The sequence below is a fragment of the Balaenoptera ricei genome, chromosome 11, assembly GCF_028023285.1.
Source record: "Balaenoptera ricei isolate mBalRic1 chromosome 11, mBalRic1.hap2, whole genome shotgun sequence".
NCBI classification, from domain to species: Eukaryota; Metazoa; Chordata; class Mammalia; order Artiodactyla; family Balaenopteridae; genus Balaenoptera; species Balaenoptera ricei.
The window spans coordinates 14,151,046-14,177,787 of record NC_082649.1 but is presented as its reverse complement, the minus strand read 5'-3'; the positions used below and the strand labels follow the sequence as shown (position 1 = coordinate 14,177,787).

Here is a 26,742-nt window from a genome sequence, read left to right as displayed (position 1 = left end):
GGATGATCACAACAGCTCTATAAGGTGGATTTTAAAGTTCCCGTTTTATAGGGGGGAGGAAGGTTTTGACTTATCCAAGGTCAAACTAGAGAGTGGTGGAGTGAGAATTCCAGCACTTGTGTGTTTTGACAACAAAGCCCTTATATGTTAATGGAACATTAACGAAACTGTATGTATTTTCTAATTCTGCTTTAGGCTTAAAGATCATGGACATTGTCTTTTCAACCAGTTTTTTTTCTTTTTATAAGGTATTGTTAGCTTCTGTCTGTGATTTTACGATCTGCTCACTTTCTGCCCGCTTTACCAACCACGGGGAGAAGGAGACCGGGAAGGAGGTTACTCTTTTTGTGCTAAATGCCTCTTCCGAAGTCTACGTTTGCAGCGCAGAGCAATAAGTCGAACGGAACCCCTGGCTTTGTGCCTCTGCGGCGAACCGCCCATCTCCTTCCGCGTCCTGGGAATTCGCCTTCTTCCGCTGAACTACGTTTCCCAGCGGCCTGCGCAGCCGAGAGAGCGGGCTCGACCCGCCCTTCCTTCCTCCTTGCCTATCACCCGGTCGCAGCGTGATGATGCAAACTCGTCGGGCGCTGACGAGTGACGACCTTCTGGCTCACAACTGCAGCGGCGGCTTTAGCAGCGGCGGCTTTAGCAGCGGCAATAGACGCAACAGCGGCGACTGCAGGGACGACGACGACGGCTGGGCGGGCGCTGTGCGCAAAGGGGAGGGGTAGGCGGGCGGCGCCGGCGGCTTCAACTGCGGCAGCTACGGCTAGGGCGACGGAAGAAGAATCCCCATCAGCCGGCGGTCGAGTTAGGCCTAAGCAGCGCCTGGAGCCGCTCGCAGTGTCCTCTGCGGGGCAATCTCCATAGAGACGGTGACATACACAGAGGCGGGGGTCCGCGGGAGGCTGCCGGACCGGAGCCAGCTTCTCGGCCTCTGTCGCCGCCACCCCCTTCCCTGCCGCCAGCGCGCGTTCTCTCTCCGCTCCTGCTCGCAGCCCCGCGATTCCCGGTGTGCCTGTGCCCCGCTGTGTGGGCAGCGCGTGCGTACTTTTGGGCTGGGGCCGGGCGGGGGGGGCTCTAAGGCCGTCTCTGCCTCTCCCGCCCCGGAGGGGGAAGCCGCGGAGGCTCACGCCATGGCCTCGGGAGCTGGAGGCATAGGAGGGGGCGGTGGCGGCAAGATCCGGACTCGGCGTTGCCACCAGGGGCCAATTAAACCTTACCAGCAGGGGCGACAACAGCACCAGGTACGGGACCCCGGCGCCGTGGGGGCCTAGCGGGTCGGGAACTGGGCGGGAGTGGACGGGCGGCGAGGGGCCCCGGCGCCCCACGTGGAGCGGACGGGAGGGCCTGAGCGGAGGCCCGAGCGAGGCGGCGGGAGCTCTGGCCGCTGGGGCGGCGACGGGAAGTGGGCTGAGACGGGCCAATCCTGCGGCGCACACGTGTGGTTCGGCCGCCTCTCCCCAGCCCGCTCCGCCTGGGGCTTTCCCCCGACCGGCGCAGGGCGGGAACAGAAATCCTGGGCCACGCTGGGCCTAGAATTCTTCCGTTTTTTGGCGGGGATTGGGGGTTTGGGGGTATTACTCACGTCCTCTCGAGGGAGAAGGAAAAAGATGTGGCTGGAGGCCCCTACGTCTGCTGTTTGCTAGTCTCCCGCGTCTCAGCGTGTGTGGGGAGGGGGCTGCCCGGAGGAATCTGCCTCCGGGGCACCCGGGGGTTGTCGGGGGCGCTGTTAGCGCGGAAAGTGGAATAACTTACAGCGCGATTAATTAATTCTCCATCTCCCGGTGTCCCTCCCCGATCTGAGAGCACTGGCTTCGATTTTGTTTTGTTTGTTTGTTTGTTTGTTTCTTAACCGGCTTATAGTTAGTGGCACTGGGGCATTTTGAAAGTCCCTCTCCACACTTACGTCTCTTTTCCGTCGCGAGACTCTTTCCTCCCCACTTTTGTCCAATCCCCCCCCCCGCCACCCCACCCGCCTGCCTTTTATTTTGGAAGCTGGAATTGGCCATTCTGCACAGCTGACCGGGGCTCCAGTTCTGATCTCACGCACAAACTATTTTAATGTTACGGGGCGTATTCTAGAAGTTTAGGTACTTTTTTGACACTCCAGGAATGTTGGTGGTCTTATAATCTAAGCACCCTGTGCACTCGTGGGTGTTTGAAATTATGAAAAGGAGTTTATCCTAATTGTAACTGAGACATTTGATTCTGAGACAACTCCGTTTTAAAAATTTTACTTGTTATGGGGATTGAGTAGGATATATGTTAAGAATATTCTAATAAAAGTCATAACACTTTTCAGGGATACTAAGGTAGAAGTAAGTGTGGGTCTTAAACCTATAAAAAACACAAAGGTATAGCAAAAGGGTCTGATAACTTGTCGCTTACTGTTAAGGGTAGACTTCCTAGATTGCCTTATTAAGGATGATGATGAATATTGAACACTTTAACATGTTTGGTGCTGGTGTTAAATTGTATCATTAAAAACAGAATTTTAAAAGATTTCAGAGAAATTTCTTAATAGTAAAAATTGTGGTCTGTAATATTAGGTCTCTACTTACGGTTACAGGTCTTGGCCTTACTTTTACCTCCCACCGGTTTTCCCCCGGATATATACCAAAAGAGCTTGGTTTTCAGATTCCTTTGTGAGGAGCAGGGGTACTTGCAGGCAGATTTAAGATTAGAATTCGGGTCACAAGCCTGGCCATTTAACCTAATCCTTTGGTTGAGTGGAAGTTAAACACACATGCTTTCTGTTTTTCCTGAAGAATAAATGTCTTTGAGTGCTTTCCTAGATCTCCTCAAAAGAAAGTTACTACATAAAAAAAGAAATTTGTAAATACAGAATATTGGATGGTCTGGAAAGGAGCTCATATATTCTGAGTGGCAAAAGCCAAAAATCACACCTTATTTTTAAATGTACTTAGATAAAAATCTAATTTGGGGGAGATGATGCCTTAACAATGTAACACCTATGATCCAAATTGTCTTAGAGCTGGTATGATTTCAGACTGTGTGGTTTTGTTTTAAAGCCTGATAGTTTATCATTTCCCCCTATCTAAAGTACTTTCAGCTTTTTGCCCCACCCATTTAATTGAAAAAGAAAGTACATTTTTAGCTTTTGAGTTGGATCAGAGGTGTTTGGGGGTTTCTTAATCAACACTGCAGGTATTAATATTGGCAGATACTACCAAAGAAAAGTATCCAGGAATATACAAAAGAATACTTTAAGGATTAAAAAAAAAAAATCTTAAAATAAGGACTTTCTTTAATCCTTACTGGAACTTTTGTGAACTTGTAGACTCCCTGGTTGCTGTCAGCTATCCTAGGCTGTCACCCCTCTGTTTTGCAGCAACTGCTGAGTCATCATGAATAGCAAGGAGCTTCATGACATGGCATGTTTTGTACTCATGTATTTTGATTAAATGTCCAGTGGTTTCTGGGCAAAAATGAAGCTTTTGGGTTGTGTAGTAGAGGCTTGAAAGAAGAATGAGCTATCTGGCACTGTTAGTTAATGGATGTTTGCCATTGCTTGTCAGGCCAACTGGCTTGTGCAGTCACGCAGTACCTGCGACTTTCGCATGTGTTCAACTGACTTGTAATTTCCTGTTTTGACTTATTCTGGTTTAGCTCTGCTGAGGTATACCTAAAGTTCACATTTTTTTCCTATTAACTTCTGATCTTTAAAATGGCATCTTGCTTCAAGTTGTGGAGACAAAAATCCATTGTCTTATTCAACTAACTGAAGGGTAGTAACTTAAGAATTGTAGAAGCAAAAATGAAGAACAGCACCAAATGATTAAGTTGATCATTTTCACTTGCCTTCTTTCCTACCCCCTAACTCTTAGCCCAGATGCATTTAGGAAATGGTATCATTTTTCTAGTGGGAGTGAACAGGTCAATAAAGAGAATGTGCTCAGTTCTTGTCACCTGTTCAGTCTCCTTTCCCCTTTCCTTTTTGTGCAGATTGTCAGGCCCAGAAAGTCAGCTCTGGAGAGGTCAAGCTGCTTTTCTTAATAGCCACCACAAAAAACTTGAGCCCATGGGCAAACCAGAACCTTGCCTCTGGAAGAATCTACTGCCACCTCCTGGTGAGAAGGGAACTACTTATTTTTGCCCTTTTTTGGGGGGTGTGCTTCAGAGGTTTTGTCTTCTGGTTTGGAGCTAAGGGAATCCACTCATTTTATCTTCCTAGATGCAGTTTGTCTTACAAGTCAGTTTCTGCATTCAGCTATTTTCAAAAAAGGGGGGGAGGAAACCCCTTTATCTATTCAGTAGCTTAAATCAGGAGTCTGCAAACGTTTTCTGTAAAGGACCATATAGTAAATATTTTAGGTTTTGTTGCTGCAGGTTCTTTGTTTTGTTTTTATAACCCTTTAAAAAATGTAAAAATCATTCTTAGCTTGCCGCCTGTATGAAAACAGGCTGAGGGCTGAATTTGGCCCACAGACCATGGTTTGCCTAATCTTGGTTTATGTGATAGTGTAGTTTTTTTGTTGTTTTGGTAGCTTCTATATGATACTTTGTCCCAAATAACTATGTCCTGCTTGGATTCTGATGGCAGAAGAGTGTTCTCAGTTTTGAAAAGGAGGGATATTTAATGGCTGAATACTTAACTCATTCCAGAAGTCGCTGAGTAGTTTGGACTTTTATCTTTGCTTTATCCTAGATGTTTAATTAATACGGTTAGTGAAAATAGAAATGGAAATAGTTGATAGGAAAAAAATGTGCTGTAATACAGTCAGAGCCTCTGGGTTTGAATCCCTATTCTGCCAGAACTTGGACAAGTTCTCTCTGCTTAATTTACTCATCTGTAAAGTGGAAATTGTTGGGAGGGGTTAAATGAGATAATATAAGGAAAGCTCTTAGAACAGAGCCTGGCATATAGAGTAAGGACTCATTTGAAATTGTTGTGATTAAGTAGAACCTTTTGATTTAAATGTTTTATTGTATCTGAATTTTGCTGCCTCTTAGTAGAGGTATTTTTCTTTACCAATGTTCAGTCTTTTATAGGTTTGTACTAGATTTAAAAACTTGTTTTCTGAGTGATGAGGCCAAACCTTTAAACTACCTTAAACTACATAAAAGTACATTATTTTTAACATGTTCCTCATAGAAATGCCAGTCATTTAAGTGTATAGGAAAATAAATCCAAGTGTTAAATTATTTAATGCATAGTAGGTTTTTTTGTTTGTGATGAGAGGCCCTTGTGTGTGATAGTTTATCAATTTACTCACCAGTTTTTCAGATAATGACAAAAAAGCCCAGGTGTCTCCATTTCCTGGAAAGTCCTTTGATGAGGCAATTACCTATTACTTGAAGTAAAATGGTCTGATGTCACTAATTAAAACCATTTCATTAGGCACAGAATATTATTGGAAAGTCGTGATGACCTTGTATTTTCAAAAATGTTTTATTTGTAGCTACTTGGCTAATGGTCATGGTTGTTTTATTTATATATATATATATATATATATTTCTCTTTTAGATATCTGTTTTTGGTTTTTTTTAAGATCTTTACTGGACTATAATTGCTTTACAATGTTGTGTTAGTTTCTGCTATATAACAAGATGAATCATCTATATGTATACATATATCCCCATATCCCCTCCCTCTTGTGCCTCCCTCCCACCCTCCCTATCCCACCCCTCTAGGTGGTCGCAAAGCACCAAACTGATTTCCCTGTGCTATGTGGCTGCTTCCCACTAGCTATCTGTTTTACATTTGGTAGTGTATATATGTCCATGACACTCTCTCACTTCGTCCCAGCTTCCCCTTCCCCCTCCACGTGTCCTCAAGTCCATTCTCTACATCTGCGTCTTTATTCCTGTCCTGCCCCTAGGTTCATCAGAGCCTTTTTTTTTTTAGATTCCATGTATATATGTTAGCATATGGTATTTGTTTTTCTCTTTCTGACTTACTTCACTCTGTAAGACAGACTCTAGGTCCATCCACCTGACTACAGATAACTCAATTTCATTTCTTTTTATGGCTGAGTAATATTCCATTGTATATATGTGCCACATCTTCTTTATCCATTCATCTGTCAGTGGACAATTAGGTTGCTTCCATGTCCTGGCTATTGTAAATAGTGCTGCAATGAACACTGTGGTACATAACTCTTTTTGAATTATGGTTTTCTCAGGGTATATGCTCAGTAGTGGGATTGCGGGGTCATATGGTAGCTCTACTTTTAGTTTTTTAAGGAACCTCCATACTGTTCTCCATAGTGGCTGTATCAATTTACATTCCCACCAACAGTGCAAGAGGGTTCCTTTTTCTCCACACCCTCTCTAGCATTTGTTTGTAGATTTTTTGATGATGGCCATTCTGACTGGTGTGAGGTGCTACCTCATTGTAGTTTTGATTTGTATTTCTCTAATGATCAGTGATGTTGAGCATCTTTTCATGTGTTTGTTGACAATCTATATCTTCTTTGGAGAAATGTCTATTTAGGTCTTCTGCCCATTTTTGGATTGGGTTGTTGTTTTCTTGATATTGAGCTGCATGAGCTGCTTGTATATTTTGGAGATTAGTCCTTTGTCAGTTGCTTCACTTGCAAATATTTTCTCCCATTCTGAGGTCTGTCTTCATCTTGTTTATGGTCTCCTTTGCTGTGCAAAAGCTTTTAAGTTTCATTAGGTCCCATTTGTTGATTTTTGGTTTTATTTCCGTTTCTCTAGGAGGTGGGTCAAAAAGGATCTTGCTGTGATTTATATCATAGAATGTTCTGCCTATGTTTGCCTTTAACGGTTTTATAGTGTCTGGCCTTATATTTAGGCCTTTAATCCATTTTCAGTTTATTTTTGTGTATGGTGTTAGGAAATGTTCTAATTTCCTTCTTTTACGTGTAGCTGTCCAGTTTTCCCAGCACCACTTATTGAAGAGGCTGTCTTTTCTCCATTGTATACTCTTGTCTCCTTTATCAAAGATAAGGTGACCATATGTGCGTGGGTTTATCTCTGGGCTTTCTATACTGTTCCTTCGATCTATATTTCTGTTTTTGTGCCAGTACCAGACTGTCTTGATTACTGTAGCTTTGTAGTATAGTCTGAAGTCAGGGAGCCTGATTCCTCCAGCTCCGTTTTTCTTTCTCAAGATTGTTTTGGCTATTCGGGGTCTTTTGTGTTTCCATACAAATTGTGAAATTTTTTGTTCTAGTTCTGTGAAAAATGCTAGTGGTAGTTTGATAGGGATTGCATTGAATCTGTAGATTGCTTTGGGTAGTATAGTCATTTTCACAATGTTGATTCTTCCAATCCAAGAACATGGTATATCTCTCCATCTGTTTGTATCATCTTTAATTTTTTTCATCAGTTCTTATAGTTTTCTGCATACAGGTCTCTTATCTCCTTAGGTAGGTTTATTCGTAGGTATTTTATTCTTTTTGTTGCAGTGGTAAATGGGAGTGTTTCCTTAATTTCTCTTTCAGATTTTTCAGCATTACTGTATAGGAATGCAAGAGATTCTGTGCATTAATTTTTTAAAATTAATTTATTTATTTATATTTTTGGCTGTGTTAGGTCTTCATTGCTGCACGCGGGCTTTCTCTAGTTGGGGCGAGTGGAGGCTACTCTTCATTGTGGTGCACGGGCTTCTCATTGCGGTGGCTTCTCTTGTTGCAGAGCATGGGCTCTAGAGCACAGGCTCAGTAGTTGTGATGCAGAGGCTTAGTTGGTCCGCAGCATGTGGGATCTTCCCAGACCAGGGCTCGAACCCGTGTCCCCTACATTGGCAGGCAGGTTCTTAACCACTGTGCCACCAGGGAAGCCCCTGTGCTTTAATTTTGTATCCTGCTACTCTACCATATTCATTGATTAGCTCTAGTAGTTTTCTGGTAGCATCTTCAGGATTCTCTATGTATAGTGTCATGTCATCTGCAAACAGTGACAGTTTTACTTCTTCTTTTCCAATTTGGATTTCTTTTATTTCTTTTTTGTCTCTGATTGCTGTGGCTAAAGCTTCCAAAATTATGTTGAGTAATAGTGGTGAGAGTGGGCAACCTTGTCTTGTTCTTGATCTTAGAGGAAATGGTTTCAGTGTTTCATCCTTGAGAACAATGTTGGCTGTGGGTTTGTCATATATGGCCTTTATTATGTTGACGTAGGTTCCCTCTATGCCTACTTTCTGGAGAGTTTTTATCATAACTGGGTTTTGAATTTTGTCAAAAGCTTTTTCTGCATCTATTGAGATGATCGTATGGTTTTTATCCTTCAGTGTGTTAATATGCTGTATCACATTGATTGATTTTCGTATACTGAAGAATCCTTGCATTCCTGGGATAAACTCCACTTGATCATGGTGTATGATCCTTTAATGTGCTGCTGGGTCCTGTTTGCTAGTATTTTGTTGATGATTTTTGCATCTGTGTTCATCAGAGATACTGGCCTGTAGTTTTCTTTCTTTGTGACATCTTTGTCTGGTTTTGGTATCAGGGTGATGGTGGACTCATAGAATGAGTTTGGGAGTGTTCCTTCCTCTGCTATATTTTGGAAGAGTTTGAGAAGGATAGGTGTTAGCTCTTCTCTAAATGTTTGATAGAATTTGCCTGTGAAGCCATCTAGTCCTGGGCTGTTGTTTGTTGGAAGATTTTTAATCACAGTTCCAATTTCAGTGCTTGTGATTGCTTTGTTTATATTTTCTATTTCTTCCTGGTTCAGTTTCGGAAGGTTGTGCTTTTCTAAGAATTCCAGGTTGTCCATTTTATTGGCATAGAGTTGCTTGTAGTAATCTCTCATGATCTTTTGTATTTCTGCAGTGTCAGTGGTTACTTCTCCTTTTTCATTTCTAATTCTATTGAGTTGAGTCTTCTCCCTTTTTCTTCTTGATGAGTCTGGCTAATGGTTTATCAATTTTGTTTATCTTCTCAAAGAACCAGCTTTTAGTTTTATTCATCTTTGCTATTGTTTCCTTCATTTCTTTTTCATTTATTTCTGATCTGATCTCTATGATTTCTTTCCTTCTGCTAACTTTGGGGTGTTTTTGTTCTTCTTTCTTTAATTGCTTTAGGTGTAAGGTTAGGTTGTTTATTTGAGATTTTTCTTGTTTCTTGAGGTAGGATTGTATTGCTATAAACTTCCCTCTTAGAACTGCTTTTGTTGCATCCCATAGGTTTTGGGTTGTCATGTTTTCCTTGTCATTTGTTTCTAGGTATTTTTGATTTCCTGTCATTTCTTCAGTGATCTCTTGGTTATTTAGTAGTTTGTTGTTTAGCCTCCATGTGTTTGTGTTTTTTACAGTTTTTTTCCTTTTATTGATAACTAGTCTCATAGCATTGTGGTCAGAAGAGAAATTTGATATGATTTCAGTTTTCTTAAATTTACCAAGGCTTGCTTTGTGACCCAAGATATGATCTATCCTGGAGAATGTTCCATGAGCACTTGAGAGGAAAGTGTATTCTGTTGTTTTTGGATGGAATGTCCTATAAATATCAATTAAGTCCATCTTGGTTAATGTATCATTTAAAGCCTGTGTTTCCTTACTTATTTTCATTTTGGTTGATCTATCCATTGGTGAAAGTGGGGTGTTAAAGTCCCCTACTGTTATTGTGTTACTGTCGATTTCCCCTTTTATGGCTGTTAGCATTTGCCTTATGTATTGAGGTGCTCCTATGTTGGGTGCATAAATGTTTACAGTTGTTTATCTTTTTCTTGGATTGATCCCTTGATCATTATGTTGTATCCTTCTTTGTGTCTTGTAATGGTCTTTATTTTAAAGTCTGTTTTGTCTGATATGAGAATTGCTACTCCAGCTTTCCTTTGATTTCCATTTGCATGGAATATCTTTTTCCATCCCCTCACTTTCAGTCTGTATGTGTCCCTAGGTCTGAAGTGGGTCTTTTGTAGACAGCATATGTATGGGTCTTGTTTTTGTATCCTTTCAGCCACTCTATGTCTTTTGGTTGGAGCATTTAATCCATTTACATTTAAGGAGATTATCGATATGTATGTTCCTATTACCATTTTCTTAATGTTTTGGGTTTGTTTTTGTAGGTCTTTTCCTTCTCTTGTGATTCCTGCGTAGAGAAGTTCCTTTAGCATTTGTTGTAGAGCTGGTTTGGTGGTGGTGAATTCTCTTAACTTGCTTATCTGTAAAGGTTTTAATTTCTCTGTCGAATCTGAATGAGATCCTTGCTGGGTAGAGTAATCTTGGTTGTAGGTTCTTCCCTTTCATCACTTTAAATATGTCCTGCCACTCCCTTGTGGCTTGCAGAGTTTCTGCTGAAAGATCAGCTGTTAACCTTATGGGGATTCCCTTGTATGTTATTTGTTGCTTTTCCCTTGCTGCTGTTAATATTTTTTCTTTGTATTTAATTTTTGATAGTTTGATTAATATGTGTCTTGGCGTGCTTCTTCTTGGATTTATCCTGTATGGGACTCTCTGCGCTTCCTGGACTTGATTGACTATTTCCTTTCCCATGTTAGGGAAATTTTCAACTATAATCTCTTCAAATATTTTCTCAGACCCTTTATTTTCTTCTTCTGGGACCCCTATAGTTTGAATGTTGGTTCGTTTAGTGTTGTCCCAGAGGTCTCTGAGACTGTCCTCAATTCTTTTCATTCTTTTTTTTTAATTCTGCACTGCGGTAGTTATTTCCGCTCTTTTATCTTCCGGGTCACTTATCCGTTCTTCTGCCTTAGTTATTCTGCTATTGGTTCCTTCTAGAGAATTTTTAATTTCATTTATTGTGTTGTTCATCACTGTTTGTTTGCTCTTTAGTTCTTCTAGACCCCTGTTAAGTGTGTCTTGTATTTTCTCCATTCTGTTTCCAAGATTTTGGATCATCTTTACTGTCGTTACTCTGAATTTTTTTGGGGGTTGGTTGCCTATTTTGTGTTCATTTATTTGGTCTTGTAGGTTTTTACCTTGCTCCTTAGTCTGTAATATATTTTTTAGTTGTTTCTTTTTTTTTTTTGGGTGGTGCTGTATTCCTGTCCTACTGGTTGTTTGGCCTGAGACATCTAGCGCTTGAGTTTGCAGGCAGTTGGATAGAACCAGTTCTTGGTGCTGAGATGAGGACTTCTGGGAGGCCTCACTCCGATTGATATTCCCTGGTGTCTGAGGTTCTCTGTTAGTCCAGTGGTTTGGACTCAGAGCTCCCACCACAGGAGCTCGGCCCTAACCTCTGGCCTGGGAACCAAGATCCTGCAAGCTTTGTAGCACGTTAAAAAAAAAAAAAAGAAAAAAAGGAGCAGTACAGTATCAAAGAATAAAAAAGAAAATAAAATTAGAAAGATTAAAATATATATTAGGAAAAATAAAACTGTAGTTGAAACAACTGCAACAAGGTAAAATAAAACCACAACAGAAAAAAGAAAAAAAGGGGGGGGGGCGGAAACAAGCCAAAAGGAGAGAACAATAACAAAGTATAAAGAATAAAATAAAATTAGAAAAGTAAAAGATTTATTTGGGAAAATAAAAATATAAAAGAATCGGAACAGTGAATCAACAAGGTAAAACACAACCCCAATCTAAAAGAGGAAAAAAGAAAATAAAAAAGCCTTGGCTATGGGAGTCAAAAAAAGCTTGATGGAGTTTAGGCGGGGATGGAACTGAGTCAGGAGCGTGGTTTAGCGTTGGGCGGGGCCTAGGCGGGGTGACTGTTCAAGCGTGGGGTGGGGCTTCTGCTTAGGACCTGCTCGGAAGGGGTGAGGCAGCACCTCCAAAGGAGAGCCTCCAGAATGTGGAGTTCCTAGGGCCCTGGGTGAGGGAGTATGGGAGGGGTTTAGGCCCAGTGCGTTGGAGGGGGTCTCAGAGGGAGTCTCCGAGTGTAGAGGTGGGGCCCTGGGTGAGGGGTGCAGGGGCGGGGCTTGGGCTCCGCACGGCAGGAGGGAGGCTCCGAGGGCAGAGGATTAGGCCTGGGAGCCCAACAGGCGTCCTGGTGCCCAAGTGGACAGGGAAGGCCCTGGCCCCGTTCCCTTCCGTTCCTTTGTGCCCCTCCCCCACCGTCTCCGCCGTAGCCACTGGTCCCGTAACCGGGGTGGGTCCTGCTGCTGTAGGAACTCCTCCCTTCCCCTAGCCACACCTCAGGGGTGCCGGTCCCGGAGTTCCGGCCTTTACTTTTGCTCCCCCTTCCCTCCCTCCCACTCCCTCAGGACCTGTGCCGAGGGGCCCTCGGTGGGCAGAGGATCAGGCCCGGGATCTCAGCAGGCTCCCGGGGGCCCAAGTGGGCAGGGGAAACCTGGCCACGCTCTCTTTTGATCCTCTGCCCTCCTAGTGGTTCCCCAATTTCCCCCTTCGGGCGTGGGATCCCTTCCCCTCCCCCAGCCACCCCTCAGGGGCGCCAGTCCCATCCCACCTCCACTTCTCCTCACCCTTCACTCCCCCCATGCCCCCCGTCCTACCTGGTCGCTGGGGGTTCCTCCTGTGTCCGTGGTCCCCCACTGGTGCCTAGTAGGTGCCCTAGTGGTGAGGAGACGCGAATTCCGCGTCCTCCTAGTATGCCATCTTAACTCCGCCCTCTCTGTAATATATTTATAAAGGGTTCTTCTGTGTTGCTAAGCCCAGGTGAAGGTCTTGCCACCAGATACAATTTACTATGTTTACTATTGGAAAAAGGATGGTAGAATGCCTCTTCTGTCTAAAGAGATTTTACTTTCCCTGCCCGTTTGCTTGTGACTTAAAGAATAAACTTTTTCACCCAGTTTTCAAACAGATTGTGAAAGACAAGTGACAATATCTTGTAGATAACTTTTAGTGGATTAAATTGCTTTAGGCTTTTATTGTGTCTAGTTTGAGGGGTCTCTTAGGGACTCCTTTTCTTGTCCTTGTTGTTTGATTACTGTTAATTATCTATTAATACCACCTCTATAATGTAGATTTCAATTAAGAGACTAAGCCAGGTCATATTTCTCCTTCCTGAATTAGTGTTAGAGTCTTAAAGGACGTTGAAAATTGTGGCCAGTTGTAATTTAAAATTTTCTTAGCTACAATAACTTTTATGCTCATGTTTTTTAAAAAAAATTAATTAATTAATTAATTAATTATGGGTCTTCGTTGCAGCGAGCAGGGGCTACTCTTCATTGCGGTGGCTTCTCTTTGTTGTGGAGTGCGGGCTCAGTAGTTGTGCCTTGCGGGCTCTAGAGCACAGGCTCAGTAGTTGTGGCACATGGGCTTAGTTGTTCCACAGCATGTGGGATCTTCCCAGACTAGGACTCAAACCCATGTCCCCTGCATCAGCAGGCGGATTCTTAACCACTGTGCCACCAGGCAAGTCCCTGTGCTCATGTTTTTTTGAGTTAATCTCTTGATGTTGAGAAGAGAAATGAAAAGTATAAGGAATGGATTTTACGTGGCTGGAAAGGTTTGGACTGGGTGGTCAGGAGAAACTTGGCTGCTAAATGACTGTCTGTAGGTTGTAAAACGTGACAAGTAATAGCTTAGGTTAAATTCAGGTTACTGAAACTAGATTCAGTATAACTGCATTAGAATTTGAATACTTTATAATAGAGATGCATTGTTAAAATAAGTAATGTTAGAATGGATATATTAAAAAGCTGGAACTAACTGAAAGATTAGAATAGCATCTAGGTTTTTACTATTTAGTGTTTCAGATTTTTTATATTTATAATTAGATATTCTTTAAGTCTCATGTGAAGTCTTGGGTTCTTAGCCCTTGTTCTTCACTTGGGCTTGGATGGAGCAGGGGGAAAACTGATTAGGGAATCTGTATGAAATGAGACTTCCAGAAAGTGTGGAGAGACTAGTGACACGGGAGTTGAGTGGGTAAGGAGAGAGTTCACAGACCCTTGGAAGAAAACTAAGGGTCAGTGACAAGCTTCAACAAAATAAAGGCAGCCAAAAGAACAGACAGAAATCAAAACAGCAGTGTATTCTGGGAGAATAGGGCTTCAGAACCTTAAAACTGAAGATGGGTTATGTTTGATATTTATAGTTAGCAATCCCGTGAAGTTTACATGAGAAAGGAGATTTTATAATCTGAATACTACTATTTAGTAGAGGGTAATGTGAAGAAAGGAGAGTTGAGGGAATTCCCTGGTGGTCTAGTGGTTAGGACTGTGCTTTCACAGCTGAGGGCCTGTGTTCAGTCCCTGGTCGGGGAACTAAGATCCTGCAAGCAACACAGCGCGGTGCAGCAAAAAAACAAACAAAAAAACAGTTGAATAGAACTGAGGTCAAAAGTCAAGTAAACTAATAGGAATAGAGGGCATTATATAAGAAGAAGGAAGGCTGTATAGTACTTATAAGGAGAGGTGTCTCTGGTTATTATGATATTACAAATTGGTGAGAAGATATATAGGAAAAGAATTTTTTTTCCATTACAATTGAGTTCTGAGTTAGGATTGTAGAAGAGCCTTGCCCCACCTCAGCTTCTTTGATTAACCCTTGAACTCAGGTTAAATGTAATTTGAAAAGCTAATACATTCACAGTAGCTTACAAATTGGATGTGCTTGATACGTGTATAGTATTGAATTGAATTTACTTTTGGCCCCCAAATTGAGTATTTATACTAGATCTCAGTGACATTTTGATAGCGTTTTTGTTGTGGGGTTTTTTGGTTTTGTTTTTGTTTTGTTTTTGCCATGTTTGCCAAATGAAGAACCCTTAGTTCTTGAGGAGAAAAAAAATCCAATCATTTTAACCAGTCCAGGTTTAAAGATTCACCCCTGTAATCCTTGAATTTAACTTCATTACTTAGGATCATCTGGTGTAGACTTTGCTTTGGCTACGAGGAGTATTTTAAAGATTTTAATGCCCCATTTGTTTTGTTGCTTTTTCTAATAAGCCCTTCATTAATTTTTCTTCCTTTGACTACTTTTCTGCTTCTCTTCATTTAGTTGGCTTTGTGTTATTTATCATTCCAGAGGATGGTTCAATTTTCCCATGCTCTTGGCTAACTTCACAAGTTGTTTTTTGGAGGAAGGACTATTAGTGTGGCAACAAAAATAATATTTGTTTAAGCTGAAGCTATTATACCAAGCAAATGTATTATTTATTTTTTTGAATTCTAGGATTACTGATGTCCTTTTTTGAAACTTGCCACAGCATATTCGTATGTGGGAATAAAAAGCTGGTTGACTAGTGCAGCTGTAGAAAATTAAAATCATGCACCAGCTAATCTGTGCCCTGTACAGACCTGTTGCCTGCCTTCACAGAGCTGATCCTCCAGGGGAGGTGATAGACTGTGATTACCATCCCATATGACAGATTGCCTGTAGGAAGTACAGGGTGCTGTGGGTGCATGTACGTGAGTGACTGCCTAGACTTGGAGGATCAGAGAAGATTTTCTGTAGGAAAACTTAAACATCAAGTTATAATGATGGCAGTTATGCTTACCACTGAAGCCTGTGGAAGTGGAGAGAAAGCTATTCTGGTAAAGTAGGACTTGAGTATTCACTCCTTAGTAGACCTTTACTCAGTGTACCTCTTTCCCCCTCAAGGTTGGTTTGTTTGTTTGCTTGCTTGCTTATTTTTAATATCACAAAACATTCTTTCTTCAAGTCCATATAGGAAGCTGATTTGCCCCATTCCTGTAAAGACCTGAAGCATATTATCTCAATAACTCTTGAAAAGGTAGACCTTCTTTGGTGATTGTAAAAGGAACCTTTTCTTCCATAAGAAAACTATTTTTCCCCTTTTCTAGCTTCCTTCACTTTTTCTCAGTTTTCCATTAGTGGCTGAAGTACTTCAAAACTCATAAAAATTGCCCGCCAGGGAAGTACTTCTCCAAATCTATACGATAGACAGGGTCCCTTACGTCTTCAGTCTACCCCATTCTATGCATAATCAGGAGATTTCTTTTCCCTAACAGTTTTTTAACTTATAATATCTGGTAGTTGGTTATTTACTATAAATAAGCATGTTAAGTCTTTAACTGGAAATAAAAGAGATTCAAAGGTAGCCTTTTATGTTTTACTTCTGTTTACTTCTTTCTATATTTGATATTCAGAATTCATATTATAAAGTAGGTACTTAGGAAAGTTGGTATAATGGTATGACATCTTTGATGAGATAATCTTGGAAACAGTTTATTTTGTAGTTAAGTTTATACTCAGGGTTATGTTTATCATGGCCTTAATTGGGAAACCTGTCAGAGTTTTTAGATGATTTTAGTACAGTGGTTCTCAAACTTTAATTTGCGTAAGAATCACCTCAAGAGCTTGTTAAAACAAATTTGCATTTCTGACATGCTCTTAGGTGACACCAAGGCTGCTGGTCTGAAGACTCCAATTTGAGAACCACATTTTTAGGCTTTTTTATAGTCACTAGATGAGCCACAGAACAAAAGGTTACACGTACATTCTCACACATACACGTACGTGCACACACATGATTAAAGGGGAATTTTGAAGGATCGAAATAGTTATTTCAGGTCTATCAGATAGTGCATTTATTAACAACGTTACGAGAAGCTTGGATGGCATGTGCCAAGGACATTCCTACATTTGAGTCTTTGCACCTTTTGCTTCCTCAGCCTATAATACTTCTCTGCTAGAAATATACATGGCTCATTTCTCACTTTTTTCAGGTCTTTGCATATATAAAACGACTATCCCCATTTTGCTTCCCTGCTTTATTGTTGCCCATAGCACTGAATCACCATATCATGTGTTACATGTTATACTTATTTGTCTCCCTAACTTAGAATCTAAGCTCCAAGAGGGCAGGAACCTGTTCCCTGTTTATTATCCCTAGTGTTCTTGCCTGACATGTAATATGTGATCAATAAGTACAAATTAAATGAAGAAAAGCAATGTTTGCCTTTTACCTCTGTGAGCTAGGTAAGATTTTAAAATTTTCTTCAGGGTAAGCCTCTTTCCTGGTCCGTTTATGTACTGTTTTACAGAGATAACAGTTGGATGTAACTTCTGGATAGTAAGTGCTTCCCCAGGTGTGGTATATGTGTTCCATTGTTGCTAAAGCAGATGAATCTAACTGATATGTGGACTGACTTTTTATTTTTCATGTTAATTAGAAAACAAATTTAACAAGTACGCTAAGGACCCAACAGGAAACAGTTCTCCAGATGGTTCAGCTGAAATATCTTTAAGAAAGAGTCTACTCAAAGATATGGTGGTGATTAAAGGAATACATGCGGGATAGCAGGATACCCAGAGACTAGCAACAGTGGGAAGCTGCTGCCATCCCTAGGGCTGGATGGAAAAGGGAAGAAACTGTGTAACTGTAGTGGAGGAAGGGCTACCTGGCTGGAGCTGTAGTTCTAGAGAAGGGGCGCTTGAGCAGAGGGAGCACAGGAAGAACGACTTCTCTTTCCTCCCATCCTCTAGTATCTGATATCCTCCAGAATCTCTCATGAGCCAGTCCAGAAGCCAGTTTGTTGAGACAGCCAGTCAGGAATGGTGTCAGGGCAGCGCAAGTGAAGACCAGTACAGCATCAAATTTGTGATTTGGTAGATTTTATTGTGTAGGAAAAACTGTTTATTAAGAGAAGTAAAACAGATAGAAAACCATTAAATAACAGTACAGGTAAAAATCATGGCTAAAGTTTGGGAAACACTGGGGAAATAGTTATTAATCCACATTGTATTCAGCACAGTCCATTGTAAGGTTTGTTATTCTGATTCATTAAATAGTATTTTAATATTATGATATATTTTAATTATTGTCTGACTAGTACTCCACATGTATGTTTTCCAGATAACTGAATATTAAGATTTAAGTATACATAATTTTATTCACCTCTTGTAGAGGGATTTTTTCCCTGAAATGTATTGTGATTTCCTGAAATGTGTCTAATTTCCTAATCTCTTTTTTTTTATTTTAATTTTTTATTTATGGCTGTGTTGGGTCTTCGTTTCTGTGCGAGGGCTTTCTCTAGTGCGGCGAGCGGGAGCCACTCTAAATCGCGGTGCGTGGGCCTCTCACTATCGCGGCCTCTCTTGTTGCGGAGCACAGGCTCCAGACGCGCAGGCTCAGTAGTTGTGGCTCACGGGTCTAGTTGCTCCGCGGCATGTGGGATCCTCCCAGACCAGGGCTCGAACCCGCGTCCCCTGCACTGGCAGGCAGACTCCCAACCACTGCGCCACCAGGGAAGCCCCCTAATCTCTTCAATTAGATTGGTGGTTCTCAAACTATAGCATACATCAGATTCACTTGGAAAGGTTTGTGAAAACAGGTGAGCCCTATCTCCTGAATTTAGTAGGGCTGGGATTGGGCCTTAGGTAATGCAGATATAAATGGTGAAGGGACCACATCTTGGCAACCACTAGTAACTAGGGTATACTGAGCTTAATTTAACTTTTCTTGATGATTTAGGGTCATTTACCCTATAGAGGCATATTGAAGTGAGGGGATATTTCTTTTTAATAACAGTTCCAGGTCAATTTTAGCATCTGTATTTAATTTTGTTGTCACGTGCATCATGCTGTCATTCATTGTGCCACTAGTAATTCCTCTCTCTCACTGTAATTTTTTTTTTTTAATATTTATTTATTTTTGGCTGCATTGGGTCTTCGTTGCTGCGTGCGGGCTTTCTCTAGTTCTGGCGAGCAGGGGCTACCCTTTGCTGTGGTGTGGGGACTTCTCATTGTGGTGGCTTCTCTTGTTGCGGAGCACAGACTCCAGGTGCACGGGCTTCAGTAGTTGTGGCGCACGGGCTTAGTTGCTCCGCGGCATGTGGGATCTTCCCGGACCAGGGCTTGAACCTGTGTCCCCTGCATTGGCAGGTGAATTCTTAACCACTGCACCACCAGGGAAGCCCTCTCACTGTAATTTTGTACTAAGCTGCTCTGGTCTGAGACTAAATAAATTGGTTACATTTCAGGTTAGAAAAGAGAAGGTCTCCAAGCAAAATTCATGAGTTTCAACGAAGGAGCTTTTTTTTTTTTTAATCCATTTTGACTGTTCAATTTTTACTGATTATTCTCCACAATACCTAATGCTGCCACATAAGTGACCTTTGGTTAAGTACGGTGCTAATTTTAAGTTGTTCTGTACTTGCCTCCTTCAGTGAGTAGAGATCACAGGAATCTCTGATACTTTTAGTAGCTAAACACCTTAGAGGAAGTCTACGAAAGATTTATTTTACTCTAAATTCTTGCTATAGTGCCTTAACATCGCTTTGTATCAAGTGTGTCTTTTTTTTTTTTACTTATTTAAACTGTGTTATATATTGAAAGCACTTTCAAGTCTTTTGGAATATGGGGAGGGGGTAAATAAATATTTAAATATAAATAATTAGCAAAATAATAAACATGAATGTTTTTATAAATATTAAATCTTGGAGTAGGTATAGAATCTTTCTTTCCAAAGAAACTAATACTGTGTAACATTGGCATAGAAAAGGGGAACAGTGAATTTGTGTTTTTCAGTAGTGAGTATTCTAGGGCTGCTGGCTTCATGTGTTGTTAGAGATCTTACACAATGTAGATCTGTTCAGAGTTTCTGATGGGAGGAAAAGTAATTACTTTTTTCCCAGTTGTTACCTACAGCTTTTCAGATAATCAGGAGAATACTACTCAAGTGCTTATATCAGAGGTGTCTTCCATCTTTACTATTGACAGAATTTTTCAAGGCCTCTTTGTCTTGGGTTTGCTTTCAAGGTTTATGTGCTCTGCCTTAACTTTACTGTTTTTTTTGTACCTGCTGATTCATTCTTTCCCTTCCATGGCTTTCTCTCTGAAATCCTATTCTGTGAAGGGAATTGTTGCCTAAAACTGATTACCTCACCCGAGCTTGTTTCTGCTAACTTTTTATTTTTCTCATTAGTAATAAAATTATCAGTGTATGTTTCTGTTAATATTTAGTAAGTTGTGAAGTGCTTTCACATTACTTCATTTGATCTTCATTATAATCCCTATCAGGTAATAGTAGGAGAGAGTGTTATTCTTATTTTACCTAAAGTAAATCATAGTACAGCCTACCAACCTCTAAGTCGATGCTTTTACTCTATCCTAGATATACCATAGCAGTTGTGTTTGTACTTGGGCAGGTTACTTAACTTCATTGTCTCTCTTCATCTGTAAAGTGGCACGGTTAAAACCAATTTCATAAGATTATTGTGAGGATTAAATTGAATAATATGTTGAAACTGCTGAGAACACTGTCTGTTCTGATGAATGTTAATAATGCTGGTAGTTGTTATACCACAATCTTTTTCTCCCTTTGAAAGTTACTGTAATAAAATTCTTGGTTTTCAGGCAACATTTGATATAACAAAATTTTACCGTCAAAAAAAAAATCTGAGATTATTTGTTGAGTTTATTATGTTGGATTAGTTGTCTTATTGCCTTTTAAAAAAATTCTCATTTTTATTTGTCTAAATTTTTGTTCTTAAAGAATGTGCAATAAAATATTTGAGGAAGCTATTGAAGGTATTTATTGCTTCTTTTAATATGCTGGGATCAAGATGGATGCCTTTTGTCTGGGATTATAACATTTTAGTGCATATCTTATTACTAAATCTAAAATTTATATTGCTTAGTTGAAGACCTGTGGGAGTTTTTTAAAGATTAGAACAATACGGCCATTCGGGACAACTATTGGCTCATGGACATATGCATATGAAAGAAAGAAAAAAGTAGGAATTTCATAAAGTATAGAACTTGTAAAATACATTACGTCAACATTAACTCACGTAACTGATTTTTAGGAAACTTTGTTGGAAACAGTTGTGTTTTGCCTGGCATGGCTTTCTTTAAATAGGTACTTATGTAAAAGATACATTTCTAAACCTGCCTTACATGCTTTCCCCCCAACAGGGCATTCTCAGCAGGGTTACAGAATCTGTTAAGAATATTGTGCCAGGATGGCTACAAAGATACTTCCACAAGAATGAAGCTGTATGTAGCTGCTCAACCGACACAAGAGAGGTGGCACAGTGGCCGGAAAATAGGGAAGATGAGCGTCTACTATACGCTGATGAGGAAAGCCCTAGCGTTCATGATGGGAGAATCACTCCTGAGCCAACAGTCAGTAATTCAGAAGGTAAATAGAATGTGGATATTTTGTTGTGAATGATAGGTTTTCATGCCTTAATTTAAAGTATGTTTATGTTACCTGGCTATGGTAAATCTAATTGTGTAGTACAGAAACGATGTTGGAGGAGGGTGATGATCACCTTCAAATTAGAGATCTTTTTTATTTATCAGCTTTTTTGTTTATTAAGGGAGGCTGAAATACTGTATCAGTTGAGAGTGCAAGCTCTGCTGCTAGACTTTGGGTTTGAATTTTCATACCACCAATTGTTAGTCATGTGGCTTTGGTCAAGGTAATCTTTGTTCTCCTCTGTACCCTCAGAAATGGTTTTGAAAAAAGTAAAGGTGAAGCCCTTAGAGTAGGTCGTGGCACTAAAGGAGCAGCGTGGCAGTGCTTCCCACAGCACACGGACTTGGGTACGGTGTCACTGCAGTTGTCTCCCGTCCTCTGCAGCTAGCGCAGCTGGGCCACTTCATTAATCTTACCACTGAGTGACCCTGCATTTTAAATGCTTTTTTGGATCCATTTATGGCGTTTTTGTGGGGTGACAAATATTAAATAGCTTCAGTGTAACCCATGAATGTGACATATTTGGGAATATTACTCTGTCATTTCACTTTATATATGTTTTACAGCTTTAGTGAGATGTACTTCGCATAACAATAGGACTCACCCATTTAAATTGTATAGTTCAGTGGGTTTTGGTATATACAGAGTTGTTCAGTCACCACAGTCAATTTTGGAACACTTTAATCACCATCCTTTCCTCCCCATCTCCGCAAAATCCTATACCCATTAGTGGTCACTCCCCATCCCTACCCCTCCAGCCCTAGGCAACCACCAATCTGTATACTGGACATTTCATATAAATGGAATCATAAAATGTGTGGTCTTTTGTAACTGGCTTCTTTCACTTAGCATAATGTCGTCAAGGTTCATCCATGTCATAGCGTGTCTCAGAACTTCCTTTTTATTGCCAGGTAATAGCTCATGGAATGGAGAAACTACATTTTATTTATCCATTCATCCGTTGTTGGACATTTGTGTTGTTTCTACTTTTTGGGTATTATGAACAGTGCCACTTTGAGTATTCCTATGCACGTTTTTGTGTGGATATGTTTTCTCTTGGGTATATACCTAGGAGGAGAATTGCTGGGTCATCGGGTAATTTTACATTTTGAGGAAAAACTGTTTTTCTAAAGTGGCTACACCATCTTACCTTCCCACCAGCGGTGTATGAAGAATGCAATTTCTTTACAACCTCACAAATACTAATTTTCCTTTTTTTAAAAAACATAAATTATACCTATTTTGGTAGACGTGAAGTGGTATCTCATTGTGTTGATTTGCATCTCCCTGATGACTAATAATGAGCATCTTTTCATGTTATTGGCCATTTATACGTCTTTGGAGAAATGGCTATGCAGATCCCCCTTTTCCATTTTTAATTGAGTTATTTGTCTTTTTATAGTTGAATTGAAAGAGGTCTTTACGTATTCTGGATATAAGCCCTTACCTGTATATGATTTGCAAGTATTTTCTCCTATTCTGGCTTCTTGATGGTGTCCTTTGAAGCACAAAATTTTAAATTTTGATGAAGTCCACTTTATCCCTCAAGTATATGTTTCTTTCAGTCTATATATTTTTTCTTTCACTACATGTTTTGACTGACTTATAAAAATTTTTTCGAACTCTGTGAAATCCTGTCTTGCCTAAATAATTGATGTGGATATGTGCCTATTAATTTTGGTATACTTAGTAACTTATTTTCCTGCCTGGTTTGTTTATAGGGAAAACTAGTGAGGGTGAAATGGGCCGAAAGAGTGATTCTTATTTGGGAGAAATGGCAAATCTAAGTTTTCTTAGTGATATTCAGTTTGGCTTAGTCTTCAAATCCTTGCTTATTTTTATTAGAGTAACTTAGGGAGTTTTAATATCTGTATTGTTCAAGATTTCTTTCTAATATATTACCAGCAACCATCTTGAGATTTTATTTGGTAGATCTCTAAGGTGACTGCTTCTATATTGCTCTCTTTTCTGGACATCAAATGGGACCACAGCTTCTCTCTTTCTTTTGACTGGAGACTTTTAGTGTGCAGCAGCATATATCTACAGTGACTGAAACCTTCTTTTGCATCCTAGTGAGTATGCTTGTGGGGATTAACTAACTTGAAGAATTTAATTCAGGTGTGAGGTTAATGGCATTTCTCATTTTACATCTGTGAAGTTCTTTTTTGTTTGTATTTTCATTGAAACTATGGAATTAATTCAGTGGTCTGCCAAGGTTAATTCCAACTTGGATTTTATTCATTATATTATTAGGTTTGTAATGTAGCTTTTCTGTTATGTGTATATTACACACACCTTTGTGAATAACTTCTAAATTTAAATTATTGTGGAAATTTTCAAACTACAAAAGTAAGGAGGGTAGTACAGTGAACCTCCATGTACCTGTTACCCAGCTTCAAAGACAACCAGCTTATGGCTGACTTTGTTTTCTTTATTCCCACGTCTATTCACCTACCTTCTCAGTCTAACTCCCTTGATTATTTAGAAGCAAATTATGAACAGCTTTCTGATACTAACTTCAAACACTTGATGGCACTTTCCCTCTGTCTTGTCTAAGAGCTGACCTCTCTGCTCCTATCTTAAAATCTGTACGTTCCAGGCAGTTCCCTTCTCACAATCTGCCTCCACCTCCTCAAAGTATTTACTCAATAGTTGCAGTCACATAATGTGTGACTACAGTACTGTTGATAACTCCCCAGTATGATGAATATAGATCTTACTAGATGTAGCAAATCCGTTTATGTTTACTCTGTGAAACATTACTCTTAAATTTGACAATGCATTCTCAAAACAACTTAGATATACTTGCTCTTAAAGTAGTGTAAAATTATCAAAAGCTTAAAATAATTTAGTTATAACCGTCCTGAGTGTTGTTTACTAAATAGTAATTTTACCACTGTAACTTTTGTATTAATAGTAACTGGAGCTGGAGAGTATAGGACATTCTTCAAATAGCACAGTGCAGTACGACAATTATAGACTCTGTGGCCCGTTTCAGATCTGTTGTCTGCAGCTGTCTGCTTATATGTACCTCCTTGTACTGACTGTCTTAATGATGGTGAGCCATTAGCTGTCTAGATTTCTTCTGCTAGGTTAATGGAATGGATCAATGAGGAGAACCTCAAATAATGTACATGTTAGATTTTTATTGATTCAGTAAGAGTTCAGGCCTCTGAGAGCCCCACAATGGCATATCTAATATGCTAGTCAGCAGTAGATTGAAGTTGTAGACTACATTGGCTGATTGATACTATGTGATCATAGGTGTACTCTTAGAAACTGGGCATTTATGGCTGATGTGAATCCGTAGATGATGTGGCCTTATTTAGTCTTATTATCCCAAAATGCATCCTTTATTGGGCCTGATTTGGAGGTTAAGGAAGCTCTGTAAATATAAAAAACTGGCATTGCTATTAGCAGCATACCTTCCAGTAGAAGTATATCATACTAGATTTCTTTTTTCTCTATAACTTCTGTATATACTAGATTTAGTAAATGTCTGCCAATATCTAGAAAGTTGTCCTATCACTTTTATCCTATAGGATAAACTGCTGTAGGGATGAGAGAATGGTAAGTAAAAAGCACTTTTAGGATATAACATACTACAAAATTAGAATACTTAATACTCTAAGAAACATTTCAGCCTATATGTGTATGAATCCTGACTGCAGAGAAATTGAAATATGATAATCTTTAGATGCCAATAGGTTTAAATGCCAATACCAGTAGATTTCGAAGCTCCAGCCAGTTTCTGTCTTAACTTGAGCAAGCTTGATAAGAAATTATTACATATACATTAAATTCTAATTCCCCATTCCCCCTCCCCCGCCAGCCCCTGGCAAACACCATTGTAGTTTCCCTATGACTTTGACTATATACCTCATATGAGTAGAATCATACAGTAATTAATCTTTTGTGACTGACTTATTTCACTTAGCAGAATGTCTTCAAAGTTCATTCACATTATTGTAGCATATATCAGAATTTATTTCCTTTTTAAGGCTGAAGAATATTCACTGTATGTATTTACCACATTTATTTATTTATCTGTTGATGGACACTTAACCTTACTTCCACCTTTGGCTTTTGTGAATAATGCTGTTAGGAACACGGTTGTACACATCTCTTTGAGACTCTCCTTTCAGTTCTTTTGGATATATACCCAGAAGTGGAATTGCTGGGTCACATGGTAATTCTATTTTTAATTTTTTGAGGAACCACCATACTGTTTTCCACAATGGCTGCACCCATTGTACGTTTCCTATCCACAGTGTGCAAGGTTTCTAGCTTCTCCACATCCATGCCAACATTACTTTCTTTTGTTTCTGATAGTAGCTGTCCTATTGAGTGTGAAGTATCTCATTGTGGTTTTGATTTGCCTTTTTCTGATGATTAGTGATGCTGAACATCTTTTCATATGCTTGTTGGCTGTTTGTATATCATCTTTGGAGAAATGTCTCTTCAAGTCCTTTGCCCAGTTTTTAATCAGGTTATTTGATTTGTCGTTATTGTTGTTGAGTTGTAGGAGTCCTTTATATGTTCTAGATATTAACCCCTTATCATATATATGATTTTCAAACATTTTCTACCATTCTGTAAGTTGCCTTTTTACTCTTGTGTCTTAGTGCACAAAAGTTTTTAAGTTTTATATAGTCCCACATGTCTTTTTTCTTTTGTTGCCTGTCATATCTAAGAAATCACTGCCAAGACTAATGTCTTGAAGCTTTTCTCTGTTTTTTTTCCTATAAGTTTTATAGTTTGGGGTCTTACGTTAGGTCTTTAAAACAGTTTGTGTTTATTTTTGTATATAGTGTAAGATAAGGGTCCAGTTTCCTTCTTTTGCCTGTGGGTATCCAGTTTTCCCAAAATTATTTGTTGAAGAGACTGTCCTTTCCCGATTCATTGACTGGTCTTGGCACTGTGTCAAGGATCATTTGACCATGTATGCAAGGGTTTATTTCTGGGTTCTCTATTCTTTTCCATTGGTCTACCTGTCTGTCTTTATGCCAGCAGCATACTTTTGATTACTGTTTTGTAATAAGTTTTTGAAATCAGGAAGTGTGAGATCTCCAGTGTTGTTCTTTTTCAAGATTTTCTTGGTTACAAGTGGTCCCTTGAGATTCCATAGGAATTTTAGGATGGATTTTTCTGTTTTGTCAAAAAAAAGTCATTGGTTTTTTTTAAAGGAATTGCGTTGAATATGCAGATCACTTTGGGTAGTATTGACATTTTAACAACATTAGGTCTTCCAACCTAAGAACATGGGATGTCTTTCCATTTATTTACATCTTCTTAAATTTCTTTCAGCAATGTTTTGTAGTTTTCGTCATGCAAGTCTTTCACTTCCTTCCTTAGTTAATTCCTAAGTGTTTTATTCTTTTTGAAGCTATTAATAATGGAATCATTTTCTTTACTTTTTAGATTGTTCATTGTTAGTGTATGGAAACAAAACTGATTTTTGTATGTTGATTTTGTATTCTACTTTGCCGAATTTGTTTATTCTAACACTTCTTTTTGGTGGAATATTTAGGGATTTCTGCGTATAAGATATACCATTTGAAAACATGATTTTACTTCTTCCCTTCCAATTTGGATGAATTTAGTTTCTTTTTCTTGCCTTATTACTCTAGCTAGAGTTTCCAATCCTGTGTTAAATAGAAGTGGGGAAAGCAGGCATTCTTATCTTATTCCTGATCTTGGAGGAAAATCAGTCTTTTACCATTAGGTATGATGTTAGCTGTTAGTTTTTCACATATATGGCTTTTGTTAT

General features: G+C 39.7%; 1 protein-coding gene across 1 annotated transcript in view; it reads left to right on the top strand.

The window, feature by feature from the left end:
* The first annotated feature begins 596 nt into the window (after nt 1-596).
* Nucleotides 597-26,742, top strand: part of NUP153 (nucleoporin 153) — a 76,129-nt gene continuing 49,983 nt past the window's right edge. The window contains exons 1-2 of the mRNA XM_059938002.1: nt 597-1,247; nt 20,687-20,912. Of these exons, the coding sequence (XP_059793985.1) occupies nt 1,137-1,247; nt 20,687-20,912 (337 nt within the window). The 5' untranslated portion in view covers nt 597-1,136. The remainder of the gene's footprint in view (nt 1,248-20,686; nt 20,913-26,742) is intronic.